The sequence below is a fragment of the Cololabis saira genome, chromosome 14, assembly GCF_033807715.1.
Source record: "Cololabis saira isolate AMF1-May2022 chromosome 14, fColSai1.1, whole genome shotgun sequence".
Lineage (NCBI taxonomy): Eukaryota > Metazoa > Chordata > Actinopteri > Beloniformes > Belonidae > Cololabis > Cololabis saira.
In genome coordinates, this window is record NC_084600.1 from 45,776,272 (window position 1) to 45,800,609 (window position 24,338).

Here is a 24,338-nt window from a genome sequence, read left to right on the forward strand (position 1 = left end):
GGAGCTGCCGCTTTTTTTTACTTCTCATTGAATCTGAGTCTTTAGCTTTTTAGAAAAACTTTATTGATAAATGGAAAAGAACAAAAACCCACAACAATCAGAAAATAAAGAACAAAAACCCACAACAATCAGAAAATAAAGAATAAAAACCCACAACAATCAGAAAATAAAGAATAAAAACCACAACAACCAGAAAATAAAGAATAAAAACCCACAACAATCAGAAAATAAAGAACAAAAACCCACAACAATCAGAAAATAAAGAATAAAAACCCACAACAATCAGAAAATAAAGAATAAAAAGCAGAACAATCATAAAGCTCACGGAGAGTTGATTCTTTCAACCGAACTGAAGCGTAAATGCTGTTCGTACTTGTAATCTGATTACTGGAGGAATCCCAGCAGTTAAAACGCCAGAAATCAACTCTTTATTAATGTTTTATTAAAGTTTCACGGGTGGAACAAGTGAAATAAAACAAATATTGGCCCATTCTAGCGTTTAAACAGTAATAATCAGGTTTATTAATCAGGTTTATTAATCAGGTTTATACAGAGGAACTTTAAATCAGCAGAGTGGATAGAATTAATATAGAATTAACTGCAAAGCAAAATAAACCAGAACCACAGATTTAATAAAAACATCTTGATCTGTAAAACGTTCACACTAGATAGTGGTTTAAATCCTAGTTTAGTGGAGTCAGATGTTCAGAGTATTATTGTTGTTAAATGTTTTATTGTTAAATGTTTCAGCCGGTGTTTCGGGTTAGGGTTAGGGATGTTTAGATGTTTTAATGTTAATGTTTTATTGTTAAATGGGACAGCCGGTGTTTCAGGTTAGGGTTAGGGATGTTTAGATGTTTTAATGTTAATATTTTAATGTTAAATGGGACAGCCGGTGTTTCAGGTTAGGGTTAGGGATGTTTAAATGTTTTAATGTTAATGTTTAAATCTTAAATGGGACAGCCGGTGTTTCAGGTTAGGGTTAGGGATGTTTAAATGTGTTAAAGTTTATTGTTAAATGGGACAGCCGGTGTTTCCCAGCGCCTCCTTCGCTCCCTTCAGCGTCTCTCTCTTCACGCACTTCCAGTAGCCGGAGATGCCGTTCTGGGGCTGGACCTGAACACAGAGGTCAGAGGTCAATACAAGGTCACACAGAGGTCAGGGGTCAATACAAGGTCACCACAGAGGTCAATACAAGGTCACACAGAGGTCAGAGGTCACACAGAGGTCAGAGGTCAATACAAGGTCACTCAGAGGTCAATACAAGGTCACTCAGAGGTCACACAAAGGTCAATACAAGGTCACACAGAGGTCATTAACACGGTTCAAAGCAGTCCCAGTAGCCGGAGATGCCGATAAACTCCCAGTCCCCCCTAGTCCTAGTTTTCAGCCCTAAATGTTACCGTTCCCGTGAGGGCAGTGGTTCCACTTCCTGTTTCCACCTGGGGGGAGTGGCTTAAACGAGGGGGAGTGGCTTAAACGAGGGGGAGTGGCTTAAACGAGGGGGAGTGGCTTAAACGAGGTCAGTGGAGAAAACGAGGCTAGTGGAGAAAACGAGGCTAGTGGAGAAAACGAGGCTAGTGGAGAAAACGAGGGCTAGTGAAGAAAACGAGGCTAGTGGAGAAAACGAGGGCTAGTGAAGAAAACGAGGCTAGTGAAGAAAACGAGGGCTAGTGGAGAAAACGAGGCTAGTGGAGAAAACGAGGGCTAGTGAAGAAAACGAGGGCTAGTGAAGAAAACGAGGGCTAGTGGAGAAAACGAGGGCTAGTGGAGAAAACGAGGCTAGTGAAGAAAACGAGGCTAGTGAAGAAAACGAGGCTAGTGAAGAAAACGAGGCTAGTGAAGAAAACGAGGGCTAGTGAAGAAAACGAGGGCTAGTGAAGAAAACGAGGGCTAGTGGAGAAAACGAGGGCTAGTGAAGAAAACGAGGCTAGTGAAGAAAACGAGGGCTAGTGAAGAAAACGAGGGCTAGTGAAGAAAACGAGGGCTAGTGAAGAAAACGAGGGCTAGTGAAGAAAACGAGGGCTAGTGAAGAAAACGAGGCTAGTGAAGAAAACGAGGGCTAGTGGAGAAAACGAGGGCTAGTGGAGAAAACGAGGGCTAGTGGAGAAAACGAGGGCTAGTGAAGAAAACGATGGCTAGTGAAGAAAACGAGGGCTAGTGAAGAAAACGAGGCTAGTGAAGAAAACGAGGGCTAGTGGAGAAAACGAGGGCTAGTGAAGAAAACGAGGCTAGTGAAGAAAACGAGGGCTAGTGAAGAAAACGAGGGCTAGTGAAGAAAACGATGGCTAGTGAAGAAAACGAAGACTAGTGAAGAAAACGAGGGCTAGTGAAGAAAACGATGGCTAGTGGACGTGAATCTGTCCCTTCAGAGCGAGGGATTTCAGATCCTCCCTAGTTGATCTAGGACCAAAACATTTCCCAGAATGCTTTTCGGCGTCATTTGCGAACTGAATAAAAAAAAAAAAAACAAGGCGGACATTTCTTATTTTTTAGTGAATAAAATCAATATTTTGAGTTAGTACGCCCTACGCCGTACCCTACGCCCTACCCAACGCCGTACCCTACGCCCTACCCAACGCCGTACCCTACGCCGTACCCTACGCCGTACCCTACGCCCAACGCCGTACCCTACGCCGTACCCTACGCCCTACCCTACGCCCTACCCTACGCCCTACCCTACGCCCTACCCTACGCCCTACCCTACGCCGTACCCTACGCCGTACCCTACGCCCAACGCCGTACCCTACGCCCTACCCTACGCCCTACCCTACGCCGTACCCTACGCCCTACCCTACGCCCTACCCTACGCCGTACGCTACGCCCTACCCTACGCCCTACCCTACGCCGTACCCTACGCCCTACGCTACGCCGTACCCTACGCCCTACCCTACGCCCTACCCTACGCCGTACCCTACGCCGTACCGTACGCCGTACCCTACGCCCTACCCTACGCCCTACGCTACGCCCTACGCTACGCCGTACCCTATGCCGTACCCTACGCCGTACCCTACGCCGTACCCTACGCCGTAGGCTCTGCGTCGATTTAACGCAGACCCATAAATCAGCTCCCGAGTTCTCATCCCGAAAACATCGGGTCAAATTTCTTACCAGGCGTTATTTGGATAAACTGAGCCCAGGTTGGGGATCTTAACGGTTACTTTTACGCCTGAAAAAATATTAAAACTTAATAAAGTGACATATTAACAGCGCTACAGCTGAAATTAAAACAGCTTTTATCTCTGGGCTTCCTGATATGGTGACGTTTGTGCAAACGTAACTATGTACGTTTACGTACCCGAACGTAAACCACGCAGGGACGTAGCAAGTGGTTCCCAATCCCTAGGGAACATTACAAGGGCCCAATCCCTAGGGAACATTACAAGGGCCCAATCCCTAGGGAACATTACAAGGGCCCAATCCCTAGGGAACATTACAAGGGCCCAATCCCTAGGGAACATTACAAGGGCCCAATCCCTAGGAACATTACCAGGGCCCAATCCCTAGGGAACATTACAAGGGCCCAATCCCTAGGGAACATTACAAGGGCCCAATCCCTAGGGAACATTACAAAGGCCCAATCCCTAGGGAACATTACCAGGGCCCAATCCCTAGGGAACATTACAAGGGCCCAATCCCTAGGGAACATTACAAGGGCCCAATCCCTAGGGAACATTACCAGGGCCCAATCCCTAGGGAACATTACAAGGGCCCAATCCCTAGGGAACATTACAAGGGCCCAATCCCTAGGGAACATTACCAGGGCCCAATCCCTAGGGAACATTACAAGGGCCCAATCCCTAGGGAACATTACAAGGGCCCAATCCCTAGGGAACATTACAAGGGCCCAATCCCTAGGGAACATTACAAGGGCCCAATCCCTAGGGAACATTACAAGGGCCCAATCCCTAGGGAACATTACAAGGGCCCAATCCCTAGGGAACATTACAAGGGCCCAATCCCTAGGGAACATTACAAGGGCCCAATCCCTAGGGAACATTACCAGGGCCCAATCCCTAGGGAACATTACAAGGGCCCAATCCCTAGGGAACATTACAAGGGCCCAATCCCTAGGGAACATTACAAGGGCCCAATCCCTAGGGAACATTACAAGGGCCCAATCCCTAGGGAACATTACAAGGGCCCAATCCCTAGGGAACATTACAAGGGCCCAATCCCTAGGGAACATTACAAGGGCCCAATCCCTAGGGAACATTACAAGGGCCCAATCCCTAGGGAACATTACAAGGGCCCAATCCCTAGGGAACATTACCAGGGCCCAATCCCTAGGGAACATTACAAGGGCCCAATCCCTAGGGAACATTACAAGGGCCCAATCCCTAGGGAACATTACAAGGGCCCAATCCCTAGGGAACATTACAAGGGCCCAATCCCTAGGAACATTACCAGGGCCCAATCCCTAGGGAACATTACAAGGGCCCAATCCCTAGGGAACATTACAAGGGCCCAATCCCTAGGGAACATTACAAAGGCCCAATCCCTAGGGAACATTACCAGGGCCCAATCCCTAGGGAACATTACAAGGGCCCAATCCCTAGGGAACATTACAAGGGCCCAATCCCTAGGGAACATTACCAGGGCCCAATCCCTAGGGAACATTACAAGGGCCCAATCCCTAGGGAACATTACAAGGGCCCAATCCCTAGGGAACATTACCAGGGCCCAATCCCTAGGGAACATTACAAGGGCCCAATCCCTAGGGAACATTACAAGGGCCCAATCCCTAGGGAACATTACAAGGGCCCAATCCCTAGGGAACATTACAAGGGCCCAATCCCTAGGGAACATTACAAGGGCCCAATCCCTAGGGAACATTACAAGGGCCCAATCCCTAGGGAACATTACAAGGGCCCAATCCCTAGGGAACATTACAAGGGCCCAATCCCTAGGGAACATTACCAGGGCCCAATCCCTAGGGAACATTACAAGGGCCCAATCCCTAGGGAACATTACAAGGGCCCAATCCCTAGGGAACATTACAAGGGCCCAATCCCTAGGGAACATTACAAGGGCCCAATCCCTAGGGAACATTACAAGGGCCCAATCCCTAGGGAACATTACAAGGGCCCAATCCCTAGGGAACATTACAAGGGCCCAATCCCTAGGGAACATTACAAGGGCCCAATCCCTAGGGAACATTACAAGGGCCCAATCCCTAGGGAACATTACCAGGGCCCAATCCCTAGGGAACATTACAAGGGCCCAATCCCTAGGGAACATTACAAGGGCCCAATCCCTAGGGAACATTACAAGGGCCCAATCCCTAGGGAACATTACCAGGGCCCTACGCCTGTGGGGTTAGGGCTAGAAAGTAGGGTGAACATTGGGATTGGCCCAAATACTCTTCTGTAGAAACAGGCGGGTATGTAACCAGGTTTCAGTATCAGATCAGTGTCTCCAGGTTCTGGTTCAGGTTCTGGTTCTGGTTCTAGTTCTGGTTCTGTACCTTCAGCCCCCGCAGCACCCGGTCCGTCATCACCCCGATAAACTCCTTGTGGCTCAGCCGGTTGTCTCCGTCCATGTCGAACAGCTTGATCACCGTGTCCAGGACGTTGTCCGACAGCTCGTGGCCCGTGGCGATCTTCACGGCCCGCTTGAACTGGGCTGGAAAAATAGAGAGATAAAAACATCCATCAGAGCGTTTACATGGACCTTTAATTCTTCTTTAACTTGTTCCCGCACTTGTAAAAGTCGCCCAAAACTCCTATCCAAGTTCTACCCAAAGTAAATTCAAAGCTGTTGTTGAACCTTTTGAAGTTCATGGATGGTTCTGGTTCTTTTGAAAGTTTAACACTCTGAAGTTTTTTCCCCCAACTGTCAGAATCTGTAACTGTTACTATTATTCAGTAATCTCAGTTGGAACACACTGAAATAGAAGGTTTTTATTAGTTTTGTAACCAGATTTCTGCAGATGAATCTGTGACTTATTGGTTTTAAAACACACTGAGACACAGCCTGAAGCCTTATCTAGTGCAGGTTCAAATCTGATAACAATACCACAATAAATGAGTATTTTACACATGTTTCTGTAAGACTATGTCTTACAAAGAGTTTTATTATAACAATTATGTCCCATGGGCATAACTTTTAAACCGTTGAATTTACCACGTACAGATCTATATCGTTGTGTCCAGCATTTCATTTGCTCTACAATTGCACCATCTTCTGGACGAATGCTGCAACTGCCGAGGTTTTTCTCATGACTTTCTGGTTTTGCTGTAAGAAAACTCCAGATTTTGCCTTCTGACAAGGTCTCAAATAACTACGATTTGTGATCAAACCGTAGCTCGTAGCAGAAAAACAAAAACATCGTGAGAGACAGAATCCGGCAGATTCTGACAATCTTAATTTTATTCAGATATTCCTTAAAATGAGTGAGTAAGCTCAGTGCGAAGACAGAGTGAGATTCTTTTGAAGAAAACATTTGATTACATTACAGTCAATGGAGATCGAGGCAGGAATTGGCGCCGCTTTATCCCTCCCCATTTAAATTCTGCGCATACTTCGCCTGTCAAAGTCACATTTTATGAATCCCAACACCTATGTCTACATTCTGACCAAAAATTATTTGTCTCCTTTTTACGGTTTGGCCGTGAGCTCGAGTTACAAATAAAAATTCAGGTTATTTTTTTACTGTTTCTCCCCCTCTAGCAACCGACACCCGCACTCTAGATTTGACAAAAAAGTGATTTCCAGTCCTCGCTTGAGTAATCATATCTTGAAGAGTTTACATCTTAGGAAAAAACGGTGTTTGGAGAGAGAGGAGAAGTTTTCCTCCGTTTTGAAGTTTGAATGACATTTCTACGTGCAAGTATGAGAAAGTTAGGTGACTCAGAAAAAAGGTGAATTTTGGCTTTTTTTTGTACTTTTTCCCATCCACTTTGAATGGGTTTTTTTGGCCTTTTTTTTTGGGAATAACTTTGGGTAAAATGGGAATTTCAACACCAAAAGTCATAGCACACTATTCCCGATCAAGCCGCACGTTTTGATATATGATTCGCCTGGGTCCTCTGAAATCTGTAGGAGGAGTAGCGAACCGAAATCTTGCCGGAAAATGAATTAAAAAAATAAACGTGCAGGATAACAATAGTGCCACGGCTGCGCTAAAGGCACTACTACTACTACTACTACTACTACTACTACTACTACTACTACTACTACTACTACTCCTCTTCTTCCTGTTCCTCTTCCTCCTCCTCCATTGCTATGGCAGAGCTATGGAGGAGGAGGAGCCTCTGGCGCAGCCGTGGCACTAACTAGAAAACATCCTGTAACCGTGGCCTGTGGCATGTGTCCTGCTGACGATGCCATGAGAAAACCACGTTACCCGGTTCTACGACCTGGTCCCACGACCCGGTTCTGGTTCTTACCCAGGCCCACGGGCCGGTTCTAGTTCTGGTTCTGGTTCTTACCCAGTCCGAAGGGCCGGTTGGCCCCCGTCACCATCTTCATGGAGAAGGAAAAATCCTCCAGGTTGTTGGTGAAAAGACAGAAGGCTTTAAACTCGTCGAAGGTGATGCTCTGGAGAAGAAGAGACAATGATAATAGTATATATATATAAATATATATATATACATATATAAATATAAAGGTGATGCTCTGGAGGAGAAGAAACGGGGTCACCGTTGGTTAAATAAGCAGCTTATTCATATATATATATAATAATAATACATTTTATTTATAGGGCGCCTTTAATGGCACTCAAGGTCGCCGTACAACAACAATACAGTCAAAATAATTAAAACAGATTCATAAAATATAAACAGACTGCACAGAACCCGTAGCAGAGCAGCCACCAACAGGGGAACATCAGGTCTCATATGCCAGTCTGAAAATGTGGGTTTTAAGTCTACAGTGTTATTAAAACCGTGGGGCGGGGAGTGCCGGGCCACGCTGGACAATGTCCTCCACGCCCCGGACCCCCCGCCCCTTCTCCTGTGTGCGTATGAATCGTGTAGGGGGGGAAGGAGGGGGAGCAGAGGCCGAAGCCAGGAGGCAGGACCAGCAGTGCCAGCCCTGAAAAGACACCCACGCTCCCCCAGCGGCCATCCAGTAGACGGGGGCCGGCCCTCCGAGCCGGGCCAGGGCCCCACCGTACCTCCACGGGCGCCCCCGGCGCCGCCGGGGCCCCCAGACGAAGGGGGAACCGGTCCAACATCCCCCCATTCATACTGACAACATAAGACATAGACACCTGGGAATGGTGCCACCCCGCCGCCGCGCCCGCCCGCGCACCCCGCATGGGATGGGAGTTTCCTTCTTTCTTTTTTCCCCCTAAACGTGCACCAAAAGTCACCATATTTTGCACCAAGCCTGTCCTGGTGATAAATGTGATATTTCATGGTTTGCATTAATGGGCGTGGCCTAACGGCTCAACAGCGCCCCCTAGAAAACTTTGTGCCTCAAGCCCCACGATACGGTTTGACATACATGCACGAAAATCGCTACACACCTGTATCATGGCACAACTTAAAGAAAAGTCTCTTGGCGCCATGGCCCAAACCCAACAGGAAGTCGGCCATTTTGAATTAATCGCGTCATTTTGGCAAAATTTATGCCATTCCTTCGGCAGTTAATACGGCCCGAACCGTAACGTGCACCCAGGTGTGTTATACATCAAAATGTGCACCTCCATCCTCCGACACCACGCATTACTTTTCTCTTTCAAAAGTGTTACCGTGGCGATGCTAGACGCCAAAAAGCGCGCCCCCCCTTCATCTGATTGGTCCATATTTGATAGTTCCTACTTTCTGCCGTAACTTTTAAATGGTTTCACATAAAGACTCGTGGGTGGTTTCATCGTTGACTTTCATTGGTAAAAATGTCATTCATTCATTCACATATCTGCGGAGGGTTGTGGTACCTGGCCGGCCGGGATCTTCTTCCTCATGTTCTCCCAGTAAACCTCGTTGTCTTCTTCGTTGGTGTAATGCAGCAGCCACTCGGCGAAGTCCTCCCTCCTCATGGTGTCCATGCCCTTGGAGAACTGGAGGAACTCCATCTCCTGGACCTCGGCCTGCAGCTCCTCCATGAACCTGGTGAACACATGAATGATGAACACATGAACTCCATCTCCTGCACCTCGGCCTGCAGCTCCTCCATGAACCTGGTGAACACATGAATGATGAACACATGAACTACAGGAACTCCATCTCCTGCACCTCGGCCTGCAGCTCCTCCATGAACCTGGTGAACACATGAACCATGAACACATGAACTCCATCTCCTGGACCTCGGCCTGCAGCTCCTCCATGAACCTGGTGAACACATGAACCATGAACTACAGGAACTCCATCTCCTGCACCTCGGCCTGCAGCTCCTCCATGAACCTGGTGAACACATGAACCATGAACACATGAACTACAGGAACTCCATCTCCTGCACCTCGGCCTGCAGCTCCTCCATGAACCTGGTGAACACATGAACCATGAACACATGAACTACAGGAACTCCATCTCCTGCACCTCGGCCTGCAGCTCCTCCATGAACCTGGTGAACACATGAACCATGAACACATGAACTCCATCTCCTGGACCTCGTCTGTCAGACTAGGATTTGAACCTGAAGATGGAAACTTTCTCATCAAATGTTTCCTGCTTTTTATTCCATGGAAACTTGAATGTTTTCCATCAAAAACATCCAACAGTAAATGTGGTGAATAAACCAACAGTACCTCCAGCGGCCACCAGGGGGCGGTGTTGCAACTTTAAACAAACCCTGCTGAGTAAAACTGTTCAAACTGAATTTAAACTGAGTTTAAACTGATGATTTAAATCAATAGGGACACATGTGCATATTTAAATTAAAATGATTAAATTAAATATGTAATGAACCAATAAAAACGGGAGGTTTCACCCCGGACTTATGAAGGAGATTAAATGTTTCAAACTGCTTTTAAACCTCACGGTGTGTTAGTGGATAGTTTAGGTTCTCCAGGTCTGGACCAGGTTTACGTGTCAGATCTGGCTCCACCAGACCTGGTCCAGACCTGGTCCAGGTCTGGACCAGGTCTGGACCAGGTTTGGACCAGGTCTGGACCAGGTCTGGACCAGGTCTGGACCAGGTCTGGACCAGGTCTGGACCAGGTCTGGACCAGGACAGGGTTTGGACCAGGTCTGGACCAGGTCTGGACCAGGTCTGGACCAGGTTTACGTGTCAGATCTGGCTCCACCAGACCTGGACCAGGTCTGGACCAGGGGCCTCATTTATAAAAGAGTGTGTAGGATTCAAACTAAAAGTGCACGTAAAGCCAAAAGCCGAAAATGGCGGGCGCAAAAAAAAATCCTGATTTATAAAACCGTGTGCAAGCACACTTGCACGCAATGTTCTCTTTATAAATCACAGTCCAGCTGGAAGGTTGGCAGGTGAATTCTCCTCATATCTCGCCCTCTACACGCCCACTTTATACCATGAATGGGCAACGCAAAGTAGTTCATGATTTGCATATGAATGGATCTGCCGAACGGTGTTTTACACTCAAAAATCATGGCAGGGAAGACCAGAAAGCAAAATTTCGCAGAGACTGAGATGGAAATGTTGTGGATGAGGAGGAGGCAGGAAAACCACATTATTTCCAGGAAAACCACATTATTTGGTGGTCACAGTAGTGGCATCACTAACAAAAATAAAGCGAGTGATTTCCTGCCAGAATGTGATTTGTGGCCGCGGGAGCGCGCGTAGCAGCCCGTTGAGCGATAGCGCTGAAATGTCAGATTTTCAGATTATGAAGCTCAAGAATGAGATCAAATCATATTTAGGCAGAAACAACTTTTCATTAACCGTATTTGGACTTCAATCACTTTTTGACACCGGGCCGGTAGGATGATTGACAGATGAAAATAACCCGTCAGATCAACATTTATCTATGTGGAAGCGTGACTGATTTAATCATGTAAAATACTTTAACTACGTCGGTTAGCTCAGACTACGATGATTAATTAGCTCTAACGTTGGGAGTCGAGCAGACTTTTTATTAAATGCATTGGGACGAGGTTTTCACTGATGTGAAACTAAACGATGCTCGTAGCTCGTCTGCGTTAGCAACAACAGCTGAGGTTAAGGTGGTTAAGATAGTTAAGATAGTTAAGATAGTTAAGGTTTTACCTGCGGAACTCCTGGTACTGCAGCTTCTTGTCTCCTCTCTTCCCAAAGAAATAAGCTTGTAGAGTCGTGTTGACGCCGTCGCCGTCCTCAGCTGGTTTCTGAGACAGGAAACAAACCACACTTAACCTGCTAGTTAACCTGCTAGTTAACCCATTAACCTGCTAGTTAACCTGCTAGTTAACTCATTAGCCTGCTATTTAACCTGCTAGTTAACCCATTAACCTGCTAGTTAACCTGCTAGTTAACCTGCTAGTTGACCTGCTCGTTAGTTAGTTAGTTAGTTAGTTAGAGTCGTGTTGACGCCGTCGCCGTCCTCGGCTGGTTTCTGAGACAGGAAACAAACCAGACTTAACCTGCTAGTTAACCTGCTAGTTAACCCATTAACCTGCTAGTTAACCTGCTAGTTAACTCATTAGCCTGCTATTTAACCTGCTAGTTAACCCATTAACCTGCTAGTTAACCTGCTCGTTAGTTAGTTAGAGTCGTGTTGACGCCGTCGCCGTCCTCGGCTGGTTTCTGAGACAGGAAACAAACCAGACTTAACCTGCTAGTTAACTCATTAGCCTGCTAGTTAACCTGCTAGTTAACCTGCTAGTTAACCGTCCCCGTCCTCAGCTGGTTTCTGAGACAGGAAACAAACCAGACTTAACCTGCTAGTTAACTCATTAACCTGCTAGTTAACTCATTAACCTGCTAGTTAACCCATTAACCTGCTAGTTAACCTGCTAGTTAACTCATTAACCTGCTAGTTAACCTGCTAGTTAACTCATTAACCTGCTAGTTAACCTGCTAGTTAACCGTCCCCGTCCTCGGCTGGTTTCTGAGACATGAAACAAACCAGACTTAACCTGCTAGTTAACTCATTAACATGCCAGTTAACCTGCTAGTTAACTCATTAGCCTGCTAGTTAACCTGCTAGTTAACTCATTAGCCTGCTATTTAACCTGCTAGTTAACTCATTAACCTGCTAGTTAACCTGCTAGTTAACCGTCCCCGTCCTCGGCTGGTTTCTGAGACATGAAACAAACCAGACTTAACCTGCTAGTTAACTTATTAGCCTGCTAGTTAACCTGCTAGTTAACTCATTAGCCTGCTAGTTAACCTGCTAGTTAACTCATTAACCTGCTAGTTAACCCATTAACCTGCTAGTTAACCTGCTGGTTAGTTAGTTAGTTACTTACTGTATTGTCCCGAATATAAGACGACCCTGATTATAAGACGACCCTCTTTCTCAAGACTCAAGTTTAAAAAAAGACTTTTTGAACACCAAATTAAATGTTTATACAGAAAATAATGACAGTACATCTGAAACAAATGATTATAACAACATATTGGAGAAAAAGCCTGTTATTTTGCCTCATTAAACCATCATGTTGAAGTTTGCATCATAACTTCTCCTCAGCTGCCGGTTCACCTGCCGATCTTCCACCCTCTTTTCTCCAGATTGTCGCTACGTTTCTCCACTTTCTGTTATCTCTTCTCTTATTTTCTTCTCTTTTCTTTCTTATACTATTTTTTATTTTTCTTCTTCGTGACAGGGGTTCCTTTGTTCTGGGGAGTTTAGTTCAGCATTCGCTTTAAAGATATCTGGCTCCATCTAGTGGTGTAAATGGGTATAACGTCTAGACCCCGAATGTAAGACGACCCCCACTTTTTCAGTCTGATTTCAATGTAAAAAACACTGTCCTATATTCAGGCCAATACGGTAGTTAGTTAGTTAGTTAGTTAGTTAGTTAGTTAGTTAGTTAGTTAGTTAGTTAGTTAGTTAGTTAGTTAGTTAGTTAGTTAGTTAGTTAGTTAGTTAGTTAGTTAGTTAGCTAGTTAGCTCGTTATTTCGGTACTCACCTCTACAACGTTCTCAGGACTTCTCAGTTTTTAACCTGCTAGTTAGTTAGTTAGTTAGTTAGTTAGTTAGTTAGTTAGTTAGTTAGTTATTTCGGTACTCACCTCAACAACGTTCTCCGGACTTCTGACTTTGCTTTTGCCGATGATTTTCTTCAGCTTTGGCGTCGCCGTGAAAACATGGATGAAGAGAAAGTTCCAGTTTTAACAAAAGTTTGGCATCTTTTTTCACATTTCTCCAACTTTAATACGTTTCTTATCATTTGTCAAACAAACAGGCAAAATGCAACAATCACATTTCTCCCATTTTTCTCCCGTATTGATGAAAAAAAATGGATCAGTTTATTTTTTTGTAGAAAGAAGAAAATATTAACTTTTTTCCCGGTTGAACTGTTTTCCTTTGCTGAAACAGAAGTTTCCTGATCAAACCAGATCTAATCACACGCAGAGCTACGTCCATGCTAATGCTAGAGCTAGGTCCATGCTAATGGAGCTAGGTCCATGCTAATGCTAGAGCTAGGTCCATGCTAATGGAGCTAGGTCCATGCTAATGCTAGAGCTAGGTCCATGCTAATGCTAGAGCTAGGTCCATGCTAACGGAGCTAGGTCCATGCTAACGGAGCTAGGTCCATGCTAATGCTAGAGCTAGGTCCATGCTAACAGAGCTACGTCCATGCTAATGCTAGAGCTAGGTCCATTCTAATGCTAGAGCTAGGTCCATGCTAACGGAGCTAGGTCCATGCTAACGCTAGAGCTAGGTCCATGCTAACAGAACTACGTCCATGCTAATGCTAGAGCTAGGTCCATGCTAATGCTAGAGCTAGGTCCATGCTAACGGAGATTGGTCCATGCTAATGCTAGAGCTAGGTCCATGCTAACAGAGCTACGTCCATGCTAATGCTAGAGCTAGGTCCATGCTAATGCTAGAGCTAGGTCCATGCTAACGGAGCTAGGTCCATGCTAACGCTAGAGCTAGGTCCATGCTAACAGAACTACGTCCATGCTAATGCTAGAGCTAGGTCCATGCTAATGCTAGAGCTAGGTCCATGCTAACGGAGCTAGGTCCATGCTAATGCTAGAGCTAGGTCCATGCTAATGCTAGAGCTACGTCCATGCTAATGCTAGAGCTAGGTCCATGCTAATGCTAGAGCTACGTCCATGCTAATGCTAGAGCTAGGTCCATGCTAATGCTAGAGATAGGTCCATGCTAACGGAGCTAGGTCCATGCTAACGCTAGAGCTAGGTCCATGCTAACGGAGCTAGGTCCATGCTAATGCTAGAGCTAGGTCCATGCTAACGCTAACTGATGCTTCAGCTCGGGCTCCAGTCGCTACGTGGAAATATGACACCAGACCTGACATGCTTCTACTGGAGATCTGAGTTCAGTTCAGTTCAGCACCAGAAACTATCCAAACTATCCAGACTCCAGAGAGACTAACGGAAGGAACGACTCAAGCAAACACACAACAGACTAAAACAGAGTGAAAACAGAAACATCCGTCCCTCACCTTCACTTCTGGTTTTACTCACCGCCGTGGAAACATCTGCAGCTCCAGCAGCATTAAAGGTTAAAGGTGGTGACACGTGACATTTAATAAAAACATCTGGATAACCTGAACCCCCATTATGAAACATGGATTCATCGTCTACAGGACGGTCTCAGAAAATTAGAATATTGTGATTTTCTGTAATGCAATTACAAGAACAAAAATGTAATACATTCTGGATTCATTACAAACCAACTGAAATATTGTAAGCCTTTTATTATTTTAATATTGCTGATTATGGTTTACAGTTTAAGATTAAGATTCACAGAATATTCCAATTTTTTTAGATAGTTTTCTTAAGCTGTAAACCATGATCAACAATATTAAAATAATAAAAGGCTTGCAATATTTCAGTTGATTTGTAATGAATCCAGAATGGATGACACTTTTGTTTTTTTAATTGCATTACAGAAAATAAAGAACTTTATCACAATATTCTAATTTTCTGAGACAGTCCTGTATTATAATAATAATAATAATAATAATAATAATAATAATAATAATAATAATAATAATAATAATAATAATAATAATAATAATAATAATAATACTATATTATATTATAATATAATATAATATAATATTATTATTATTTCCTCTATTATTTCTGTTAGAGATTCATCCGTTCACCTTCAGGAACTCCTTCTTGTCGACCTGCTCGTTCCCGTCCACGTCCAACATCTGGAAGGCGATGTGGAACCCGGTCCGCGGTTCTGGAACACAAACAAACGGTTCTGGAACTAACGGTTCTGGAACTAACGGTTCTGGAACTAACGGTTCTGGAACAAACGGTTCTGGAACTAACGGTTCTGGAACAAACGGTTCTGGAACATAAACAAACGGTTCTGGAACAAACGGTTCTGGAACAAACGGTTCTGGAACAAACGGTTCTGGAACAAACGGTTCTGGAACTAACGGTTCTGGAACAAACGGTTCTGGAACTAACGGTTCTGGAACAAACGGTTCTGGAACAAACGGTTCTGGAACTAACGGTTCTGGAACTAACGGTTCTGGAACAAACGGTTCTGGAACAAACGGTTCTGGAACTAACGGTTCTGGAACTAACGGTTCTGGAACAAACGGTTCTGGAACAAACGGTTCTGGAACAAACGGTTCTGGAACAAACGGTTCTGGAACTAACGGTTCTGGAACTAACGGTTCTGGAACAAACGGTTCTGGAACTAACGGTTCTGGAACAAACGGGCCTAAATGACAGTTTCTGATGAATCTGATCACTGATCGTCTCAGAGAAATGAATCACTGTGCAATAATAATAATAATAATAACTAGACAATTTCCTCGCAGAAATTTCGAGAGTGCCACGGCGGGTTGCTGCACATTTGTGTACATTATTGCATTTTTCAGCAATAAAGGTGAAGGACTCAAAACTAAGTCCAATGACACCACACATGATTCTCTATGTCAAACCATTTAAAAGTTATAGCAGAAAATAGGGACAACCAATCAGAAGAAGGGGCTAATTTGTATATATAATATACAAATGTAAATATTTATATGTATAATAATAATAATAATATACATATATATCCCATGAACCGGTTCCCAGCAGGACTGTTGATCATCTAAGGTCAAAAGGTCAGGGTTCAGATTTCTCCATTTTCCAGGGTAAAGTATTATGAAGTCTGTTCTGACTGGGTCATGTGACCAGTTCTGGGTCAGTCTAATCAGTCAACAGCTGAGCTCTGGTTGCTAGGGGCAACAACAACCTGGAAATGAGGAAGGTTCCGGGTTCGCTTTGAGAAAACCACAGCTTTTGCCTTCTGAGAAGTTCTGAAATAACTCAGATTTGTGAGAAAATCGTATTTCCTAGCAGAAAAATAGACACCGTGAGAGACACAGAACCCGGCAGATTCTGACAATCTTAATTTCATTCAGATATTCCTTAAAATGTGTTAGTAACGGCAGCTCGAAAACAAAGTGAGATTTTTTTGAAGAAAATGTTTGATTACATTGAAGTAAATGGAGACCGAGGCAGGAATTGGCGCCGCTTTAGCGCCCCCCGTTTAAATTTTGTGCATACCCCGCCTGTCAAAGTCACATTTTATGAATCCCAACACCTATGTCTACATTCTGACCAAAACGTATTTGTCCAGCTTTCACGGTTTGGCCGTGAGCTCGAGTTACAAATAAAAATTAAGGTTGTTTTTTTACTGTCCCTCCCACTCTAAAAAATGAGAGCTCCACTCTAGATTTGACAAAAAAGTGATTTCCAGTCCTCGCTTGAGTGCTCATATCTTGAAAAGTGTACATCTTAGGAAAAAAATGGTTGGTGTTTTGGAGAGAAGAGAAGTTTTCCTCCACTTTGAAGGTTGAATGACCTTTCTACGTGCAGGTATGGGAAAGGTAGGTGACTCAGAAAAAAGGTGATTTTTTTTTTTTTACTTTTTCCCATCCGCTTTGAATGGGTTTTTCTGGCCGTTTTTTTGGGAATAACTTTGGGAAAAATGGGAATTTCAACACCAAAGGCACACTATTGCCGATCGAGCCGCACATTTTTATATATGATTCGCCTCGGTCGTCTGAAATCTGTAGGAGGAGTAGCAAACCGAAATCTGTCCGGAAAATGAATAATAAGAAGATGAAACACAGACAATAACAATTGCTATGGCAGAGCTATGGAGGAGGCGTGCCTCTTGGCGCAGCCGTGGCACTAATAATAATAACAACAACACAATCATATGCGCCTTCCAATAATCATGTCTACCTCATTCTGCTGCACCTTTCACTTTTTAAAAATTGTATATCGTATTTTTGCGAACATTAGGAGCATATAAACGTCTTATTTTTTTTTTTTAAATGTGCCGCGCGCCCAATGACACAATGCGCCCATTGTATTATTGTAAAGGCTGATTTATGGTTCTGCGTTACACCGACGCAGAGCCTACGGCGTAGGGCTGCGTCGACTTAACGCAGATCCATAAGGCGGATGTAGTTGAGGCCACCATGAGAAGTTAAAGGGGTAAGGGGGGCGCGTGAATTGCCCGTGATTGCCCGGCGGCGGCTCCGTGGCGGGACACCTGGGGCGGACGGGGAGACTCGGCCTCGCTACCGAGAAGGAGACGCGGCTCCCGGGGAGCTGCACCGCAGAGGTGGCAGGGGGCCGGAGGAACCGCCGACCGGGCGGCCGGCTCCGTCGTTTACCGTTGAAGAATTGTAGATCGTGGGCTGACGTGTCTGCTGGACTGGACTGTTGTTCGGGCTTTTGCAAAAGCCGGCATCATTTCCGAGGAGCCGTCCGGCAGGAAAATGACTCGGCTGCAGCGCGGCCAGAGAGCTGCTCTGTCCGTCGCAGCTGATCAGTTCTCCCGGTCTCATCGATCAGTTCTCCCGGTCTCATTGATCAGTTCTCCCGGTCTCATTGATCAGTTCTCCTGGTCTCATCGATCAGTTCTCCTGGTCTCATCGATCAGTTCTCCCGGTCTCATTGATCATTGATCAGTTCTCCTGGTCTCATTGATCAGTTCTCCCGGTCTCATTGATCAGTTCTCCTGGTCTCATCGATCAGTTCTCCCGGTCTCATTGATCAGTTCTCCCGGTCTCATTGATCAGTTCTCCTGGTCTCATCGATCAGTTCTCCTGGTCTCATCGATCAGTTCTCCCGGTCTCATTGATCAGTTCTCCCGGTCTCATTGATCAGTTCTCCCGGTCTCATTGATCAGTTCTCCTGGTCTCATTGATCAGTTCTCCCGGTCTCATTGATCAGTTCTCCCGGTCTCATTGATCAGTTCTCCTGGTCTCATTGATCAGTTCTCCTGGTCTCATTGATCAGTTCTCCCGGTCTCAGCGCGATCAGGCTCGGATGAATGCAGAAACGGAGGATGAAGATTTCGATGGGTTTGATTAATGTAATAACTTGAAGAAAGTACAATCAAAGTATTGTTCCCGCTCTATTTTTAATGTATTATTTTTTCGCTCTAGGTGTGTGTGTTGTAAGGCGTGTGTGTGTGTGTGTTGTGAGGCGTGTGTGTGTGTTGTAAGGCGTGTGTGTGTGTGTGTTGTGAGGCGTGTGTGTGTGTGTTGTAAGGCGTGTGTGTGTGTTGTAAGGCGTGTGTGTGTGTTGTAAGGCGTGTGTGTGTGTGTTGTAAGGCGTGTGTGTGTGTTGTAAGGCGTGTGTGTGTGTTGTAAGGCGTGTGTGTGTGTTGTAAGGCGTGTGTGTGTGTTGTGAGGCGTGTGTGTGTGTTGTAAGGCGTGTGTGTGTGTTGTAAGGCGTGTGTGTGTGTTGTAAGGCGTGTGTGTGTGTTGTGAGGCGTGTGTGTGTGTTGTGAGGCGTGTGTGTGTGTTGTAAGGCGGCGCTCCGTGTGTGTAGACGGCGCCTTTTCGGTCCATGCGCCATGTGTGTGTTTTAAATACAGAAATGACACAAAACTGAGGCTGCACCGAATGGTCGCGAAAATACGGTATGTCAATAAGAGCTGTCATTTTTCTATTACCTATTTACTGAACAGTGAGCCAAAATAACCGAGTCAAATTCCATGTCTTGTCTGACCTGATAAATAAACCTGATTCTGATGATTAAACAAACTGGAGCGTTAACTCCACCTGAATCACCAGAGTAAAGACTGGTCACATGCCGCGGCGGGAATCAGGACTTACTGGTCAGGATCGTCAGCAGGAACAAATACTCCGTGTAGGAAATCAGACCTGCAGGAAACAGAGATAAATGTTCAGTTTACTGGAGATGAGACGTTTTTATACAGATACGATTGTGTTATTACGTAGTTATTACAGATATGATCGTGTTATTACGTAGTTATTACAGATGTGATCGTGTTATTACGTAGTTATTACAGATGTGATCGTGTTATTACGTAGTTATTACAGATATGATCCTGTTATTACGTAGTTATTACAGATGTGATCATAGTTATTACGTATTTATTACAGATATGATCGTGTTATTACGTAGTTATTACAGATGTGATCATAGTTATTACGTATTTATTACAGATATGATCGTGTTATTACGTAGTTATTACAGATGTGATCATAGTTATTACATAGTTATTACAGATGTGATCGTGTTATTACGTAGTTATTACAGATGTGATCGTGTTATTACGTAGTTATTACAGATGTGATCGTGTTATTACGTAGTTATTACAGATGTGATCGTGTTATTACGTAGTTATTACAGACGTGATCGTGTTATTACGTAGTTATTACAGATGTGATCGTGTTATTATGTAGTTATTACAGACGTGATCGTGTTATTACGTAGTTATTACAGATATGATCGTGTTATTATGTAGTTATTACAGACGTGATCGTGTTATTACGTAGTTATTACATATATGATCCTGTTATTATGTAGTTATTACAGATGTGATCGTGTTATTACATATATGATCCTGTTATTACGTAGTTATTACAGACATGATCGTGTTATTACGTAGTTATTACAGATGTGATCGTGTTATTACGTAGTTATTACAGATATGATCCTGTTATTACAGACGTGATCGTGTGATTACGTAGTTATTACAGATGTGATCGTGTTATTACATAGTTATTACAGATGTGATCGTGTTATTACATAGTTATTACAGATGTATATTCGTGTCCTGACCTTTGTCTCCCAGGAGTCTGAACAGATCGGTTCCAGGACGAGCTTTAGCGGCGGCTGCTAACATGCCGTTCACTTCCTGCAACGAATCCAGTGGAAAATCAGCAATAACAGAAACATCACTAATCTGATGACCTAACTCTATGAAAACTTACCTGTGATGTCAGAATAAAAACTCACCTGAGACGTCAGAATCCTCTTCTGCAGTTTCCCTACGAGAGTCAGACACAGAACCGGAGGTTTTAGACATATTTATTCATCTGAAGGTTTTAAAACCACAAACTACATGAAAACTGCAACACAAAAGATGTACAAAAGTAGTTCAACTTTAAAATAAATGTTGATTCATTTGAAACTTTGTCCATACTATGATTGAATTACAGTTTTCAGTTCAACTCTAACCAATTATTCTAGTTATTACTATTTTAACCTGCGTGTTATGCAACAGCAATTTAGCAAAATCAATTAAATATAAACTATTTTACAGGGTAATAGTAATTGATTTTGGGAGTTTAATTTGTGTACTGACTTTGACACTAAAACAATATTAGAAACAAACTTTCAGTGACACGTGAGAGTTTCAGTAGAGAAAGACGGGATGGAAAAGTTAGAAAACAGCTAGAAAGATAAAAGTTTCAGGTGGAGGTGTAGCTCGGATGTAGGTGTAGAAGTTTCTGTTTCAGGTGTAGGTGTAGGTGCAGCTCGGGTGTAGGAGGTGTAGAAGTTTCTTACGATCCACTTTCTCCAGCATGACGGAGAACAGGAAGTCCCGGGGCGTCATGTACGGCTCGTCCTCAAACACCACAGAGGCGAACTGGACGAACCGGAGCTTCCTGGCCGACAGGGGAGCGGGGGCATCCTGGAATAATAAAATCCAGTAACTACTAGTTACTACCAGTAACTACTAGTTACTACCAGTTACTAGTTACTACCAGTAACTGGACGAACCGGAGCTTCCTGGCCGACAGGGGAGCGGGGGCATCCTGGAATAATAAAATCCAGTAACTACTAGTTACTACCAGTAACTACTAGTTACTACCAGTTACTAGTTACTACCAGTAACTGGACGAACCGCAGCTTCCTGGCCGACAGGGGAGCGGGGGCATCCTGTAATTATAAACTACTAGTTACTAGTTACTACAAGTTACTAGTTACTACCAGTTACTACTAGTTACTAGTTACTACCAGTAACTGGATGAACCAGAGCTTCCTGGCCGACAGGGGGGTGGGGGCATCCTGTAATAACAGTTACAAACTACTAATTACTAGTTACTACCCGTAACTTTCCTGCAGCACGAGTACTGACAGGAATCAGCAGGAGAGACCACGTCTCTCCAGTGTTAGCGTCGCTCCATTGGCTACCTGTAAAATTCAGAATCCAATTTAAAATCTTATTACTTGCGTATAAAGCCCAAAACGGCTTAGCTCCGCATTATTTACAAGACCTGATAGTGCCTTATGTTCCTGGCAGAGCTCTCCGTTCTCAGAGTGCAGGTTTACTCGTAGTTCCTAGAGTATCTAAATGTAGATTTGGAGGGCGGGCGTTCTGCTATCAGGCACCATTACTATGGAACCAACTTCCAATCTGGGTTAAGGAGGCTGACACCACCTCCACCTTTAAAACTAAACTTAAAACCTTTCTGTTTAGTAAAGCCTATAGTTAGTGTTTAGTAAACCTCTAGCTGGTGTTGGTAAATCTCTAGGTAGTGTAAACTCTAGTGTGTTAGAGTCAGTAGTCATAGTTGCAGCTATAGAACAAGACTATAATAGTTAGTCTCAAATATAGCTTGGTGGTAGATATGCTGCTATAGGCTTATGCTGCAGGGGGGACATGATCCGCTGGGCGGTGCCTCTCACCCTTCTTCTCCTCTCCTCTTCCCTTCCTCTCTTCTCCATTTCCATTTTTATTTATTATAAATATCTCATAGCTATCATTTTTGTCCATCGTTCCTGTAGTTTCTTGTGCCGGCCCCCCTTTTTTCTCTTTTGTGCATGTTTGCAGGCCGGAGCCTCGGGAGCTGCTGCTGGCCTGATTATTGGAAGGTGCATAAGATTGTGTTATTATAATTGCTGTTATTATTGTTATACAACTGCTCTAATTCAAAGATATATTCCAACCAACTAAAGTAATATTAAATGAATTAAACTAGAACAGCAGAAACTTGTTAAGGTCATAAAGATGGTGTAAAAACAGACAGGTAGGGGGCGCTGTTTAACAGAATATAATAATTAAATATTGACCCAGGGCGAGGTTTTGTTGAGTATAAGGAACATTAGTGTGATATTATAATCAGTAAAGTTTGGACCAGAACCAGAGCCTTTGATTGACTGGTTTTTAAATGATTTTAAATTATTCTTCTTATCCCTAAGAAAAACAGACCAAACAGATTAGTGATTACATTTATCTTGTTTTCTGCTTTGCTCCTCTTTCTGGTGCTTTTGTTTGCCTCATTTTAAATACTGTGATACTTTTATAGTTTGCACTTTATAAAAACCCCTGTTTGTCTTTTATTTCAATATATAGTTAATTGTTTTTCTATATAGCTCTATATTTGACAGCAGAAGTTTACTATCATCCTATTGAGAACATGTTTTCCAATTCAGTTCAGATCACTTTATTTATTCCCTAGGGGGAATTTAAAAGGCATTAAATTAAGCTTAAAGACAAACAAACACACACAGACTTCCAACGTTTAAAATCTGTGTGTTTTAAAGTGATTTCGCTTTGTGGGGTGTCATTTTAGGGGGTTTAATTACTGTATAAGAATAAAAACCAGGACCAGACTAACCTTCTCTTCTGCAGCCCGGACCTCTAAAGTTCGGTTTTATTGTGTTAAATAAGAATAAAACCAGACTAACCTTCTCCTCTCTAAAGTTCTGCTTCTGTTTTATTGTGTTTAATAAGAATAAAACTAACCTTCTCTTCTGCAGCCCGGACCTCTAAAGTTCTGTTTTATTGTGTTTAATAAGAATAAAACTAACCTTCTCCTCCTCAGCCCGGACTAAAGTCCTGGTTCTGTTCCGGGAGATCCAGACCAGCCCGGTCCCGGACACGGAGCCCAGCAGGGCGGCCCCGGCGGCCCGGAGGACCAGGGGGGTCCTGGGGGTCCTGGGGGTCCTGGGGGCCCCGGATCCCCCCCTGGATCCCCTCACACCCCCGGTAATCCTCCACAGCAGCCTGGACGCCGCGGACACCCGAACACTGGCCATGTTACAATCAGCTGCTGCTTCTTCTTCTCTGGAGGTTTACACCACCCGCCGCTGCTGCTGCTGCTGGCGGTGCTGCCCCCTGCTGGATCGTGCAGGAACTGCTGCTGCTGCCGGTGCTGCTGCTGCTGCTGCTGCTGCTGCTGCTGCTGCTGCTGCTGCTGCTGCTGCTGCTGCTGCTGCTGCTGCTGCTGCTGCTGCTGCTGCTGCTGCTGCTGCTGCTGCTGCTGCTGCCCCCTGCTGGATCGTGCAGGAACTGCTGCTGCTGCTGCTGCTGCCGGTGCTGCCCCCTGCTGGATCTCTCAGGAACTCACATTATATTCTCCTCATCAGCCCAGTATCACACACACATTTACATTTGGCAAGATGTTTATCGGTGGTTAAAGATTGGGTCATCATTTATATGGACGGTCTGTCGAAGAAGGTTCCAAGATGGTGAACATAATTCTCATTTTGGGTAAATATCATATACATAAAAATAAATGGAAAAACAGCAAACCCTCCATAGTCTGTTTTAAAAACGAAATAAAAAGTTATATAACATCTATTAAGGTACTATCAAAAGAAAATCAGTCTATAAATGATTTATGTGAAACCATGTTAGAGTTTCTTGCTCTTTAAGATACAATCTTGCTACGCTTAAACACTTTTGTTGAAATGTCAACCCCTGTGATTATTTTATTTTGTGATTATTTTAATTTATTTTATTTTTTTTTTTTAATTTAATCTTAGAAGATTATCTTGGAAAAAATGTATAGATTTACATATTCGCTTGTGTGTTGTAAACGTATGTTTCAGTTGCAAACTAATGTTTCCTCAAAGGAATTTTGTACTTTTTAAATGTTGAATAAAGTTTATAAAAAATAAAATAAAATAAAAACACAAACATTTAAATAAACTCTGCCACTAAGGAGTAAGATAACTTCCAAAAAGATGTGTCCATGTTATAACTATTCCTATTCGTAATGATAAACATTTGTATGTAAATAAAAAAGTTGTACCCAAAATTCTGCTGTCACGCACATGAGTGATAA

The 24,338-nt window shown here is 43.9% G+C and overlaps 1 protein-coding gene across 2 annotated transcripts; it reads right to left on the reverse strand.

Annotated features, from left to right (window-relative positions):
• Positions 1-40: 40 nt before the first annotated feature.
• On the reverse strand, positions 41-23,331 carry micu2 (mitochondrial calcium uptake 2). 2 transcript variants are annotated; one of them, XM_061740673.1, is made up of 13 exons: positions 23,080-23,331; positions 20,830-20,956; positions 20,278-20,309; positions 20,101-20,176; positions 19,128-19,175; positions 15,144-15,226; positions 13,072-13,125; positions 11,125-11,222; positions 8,885-9,056; positions 7,434-7,542; positions 5,468-5,625; positions 976-1,116; positions 41-910 (listed from the first exon to the last, which is right to left on the reverse strand). In XM_061740673.1, the coding sequence occupies exons 1-12, from the start codon at positions 23,305-23,307 to the stop codon at positions 1,015-1,017; spliced, it is 1,287 nt and encodes a 428-aa protein (XP_061596657.1). In that variant the 5' UTR covers positions 23,308-23,331; the 3' UTR covers positions 41-910; positions 976-1,014. The 2 variants fall into 2 exon arrangements, with proteins under 2 accessions (XP_061596657.1, XP_061596656.1); XM_061740672.1 differs by having other exon boundaries at positions 41-1,116; positions 23,080-23,330.
• Positions 23,332-24,338: the final 1,007 nt, after the last annotated feature.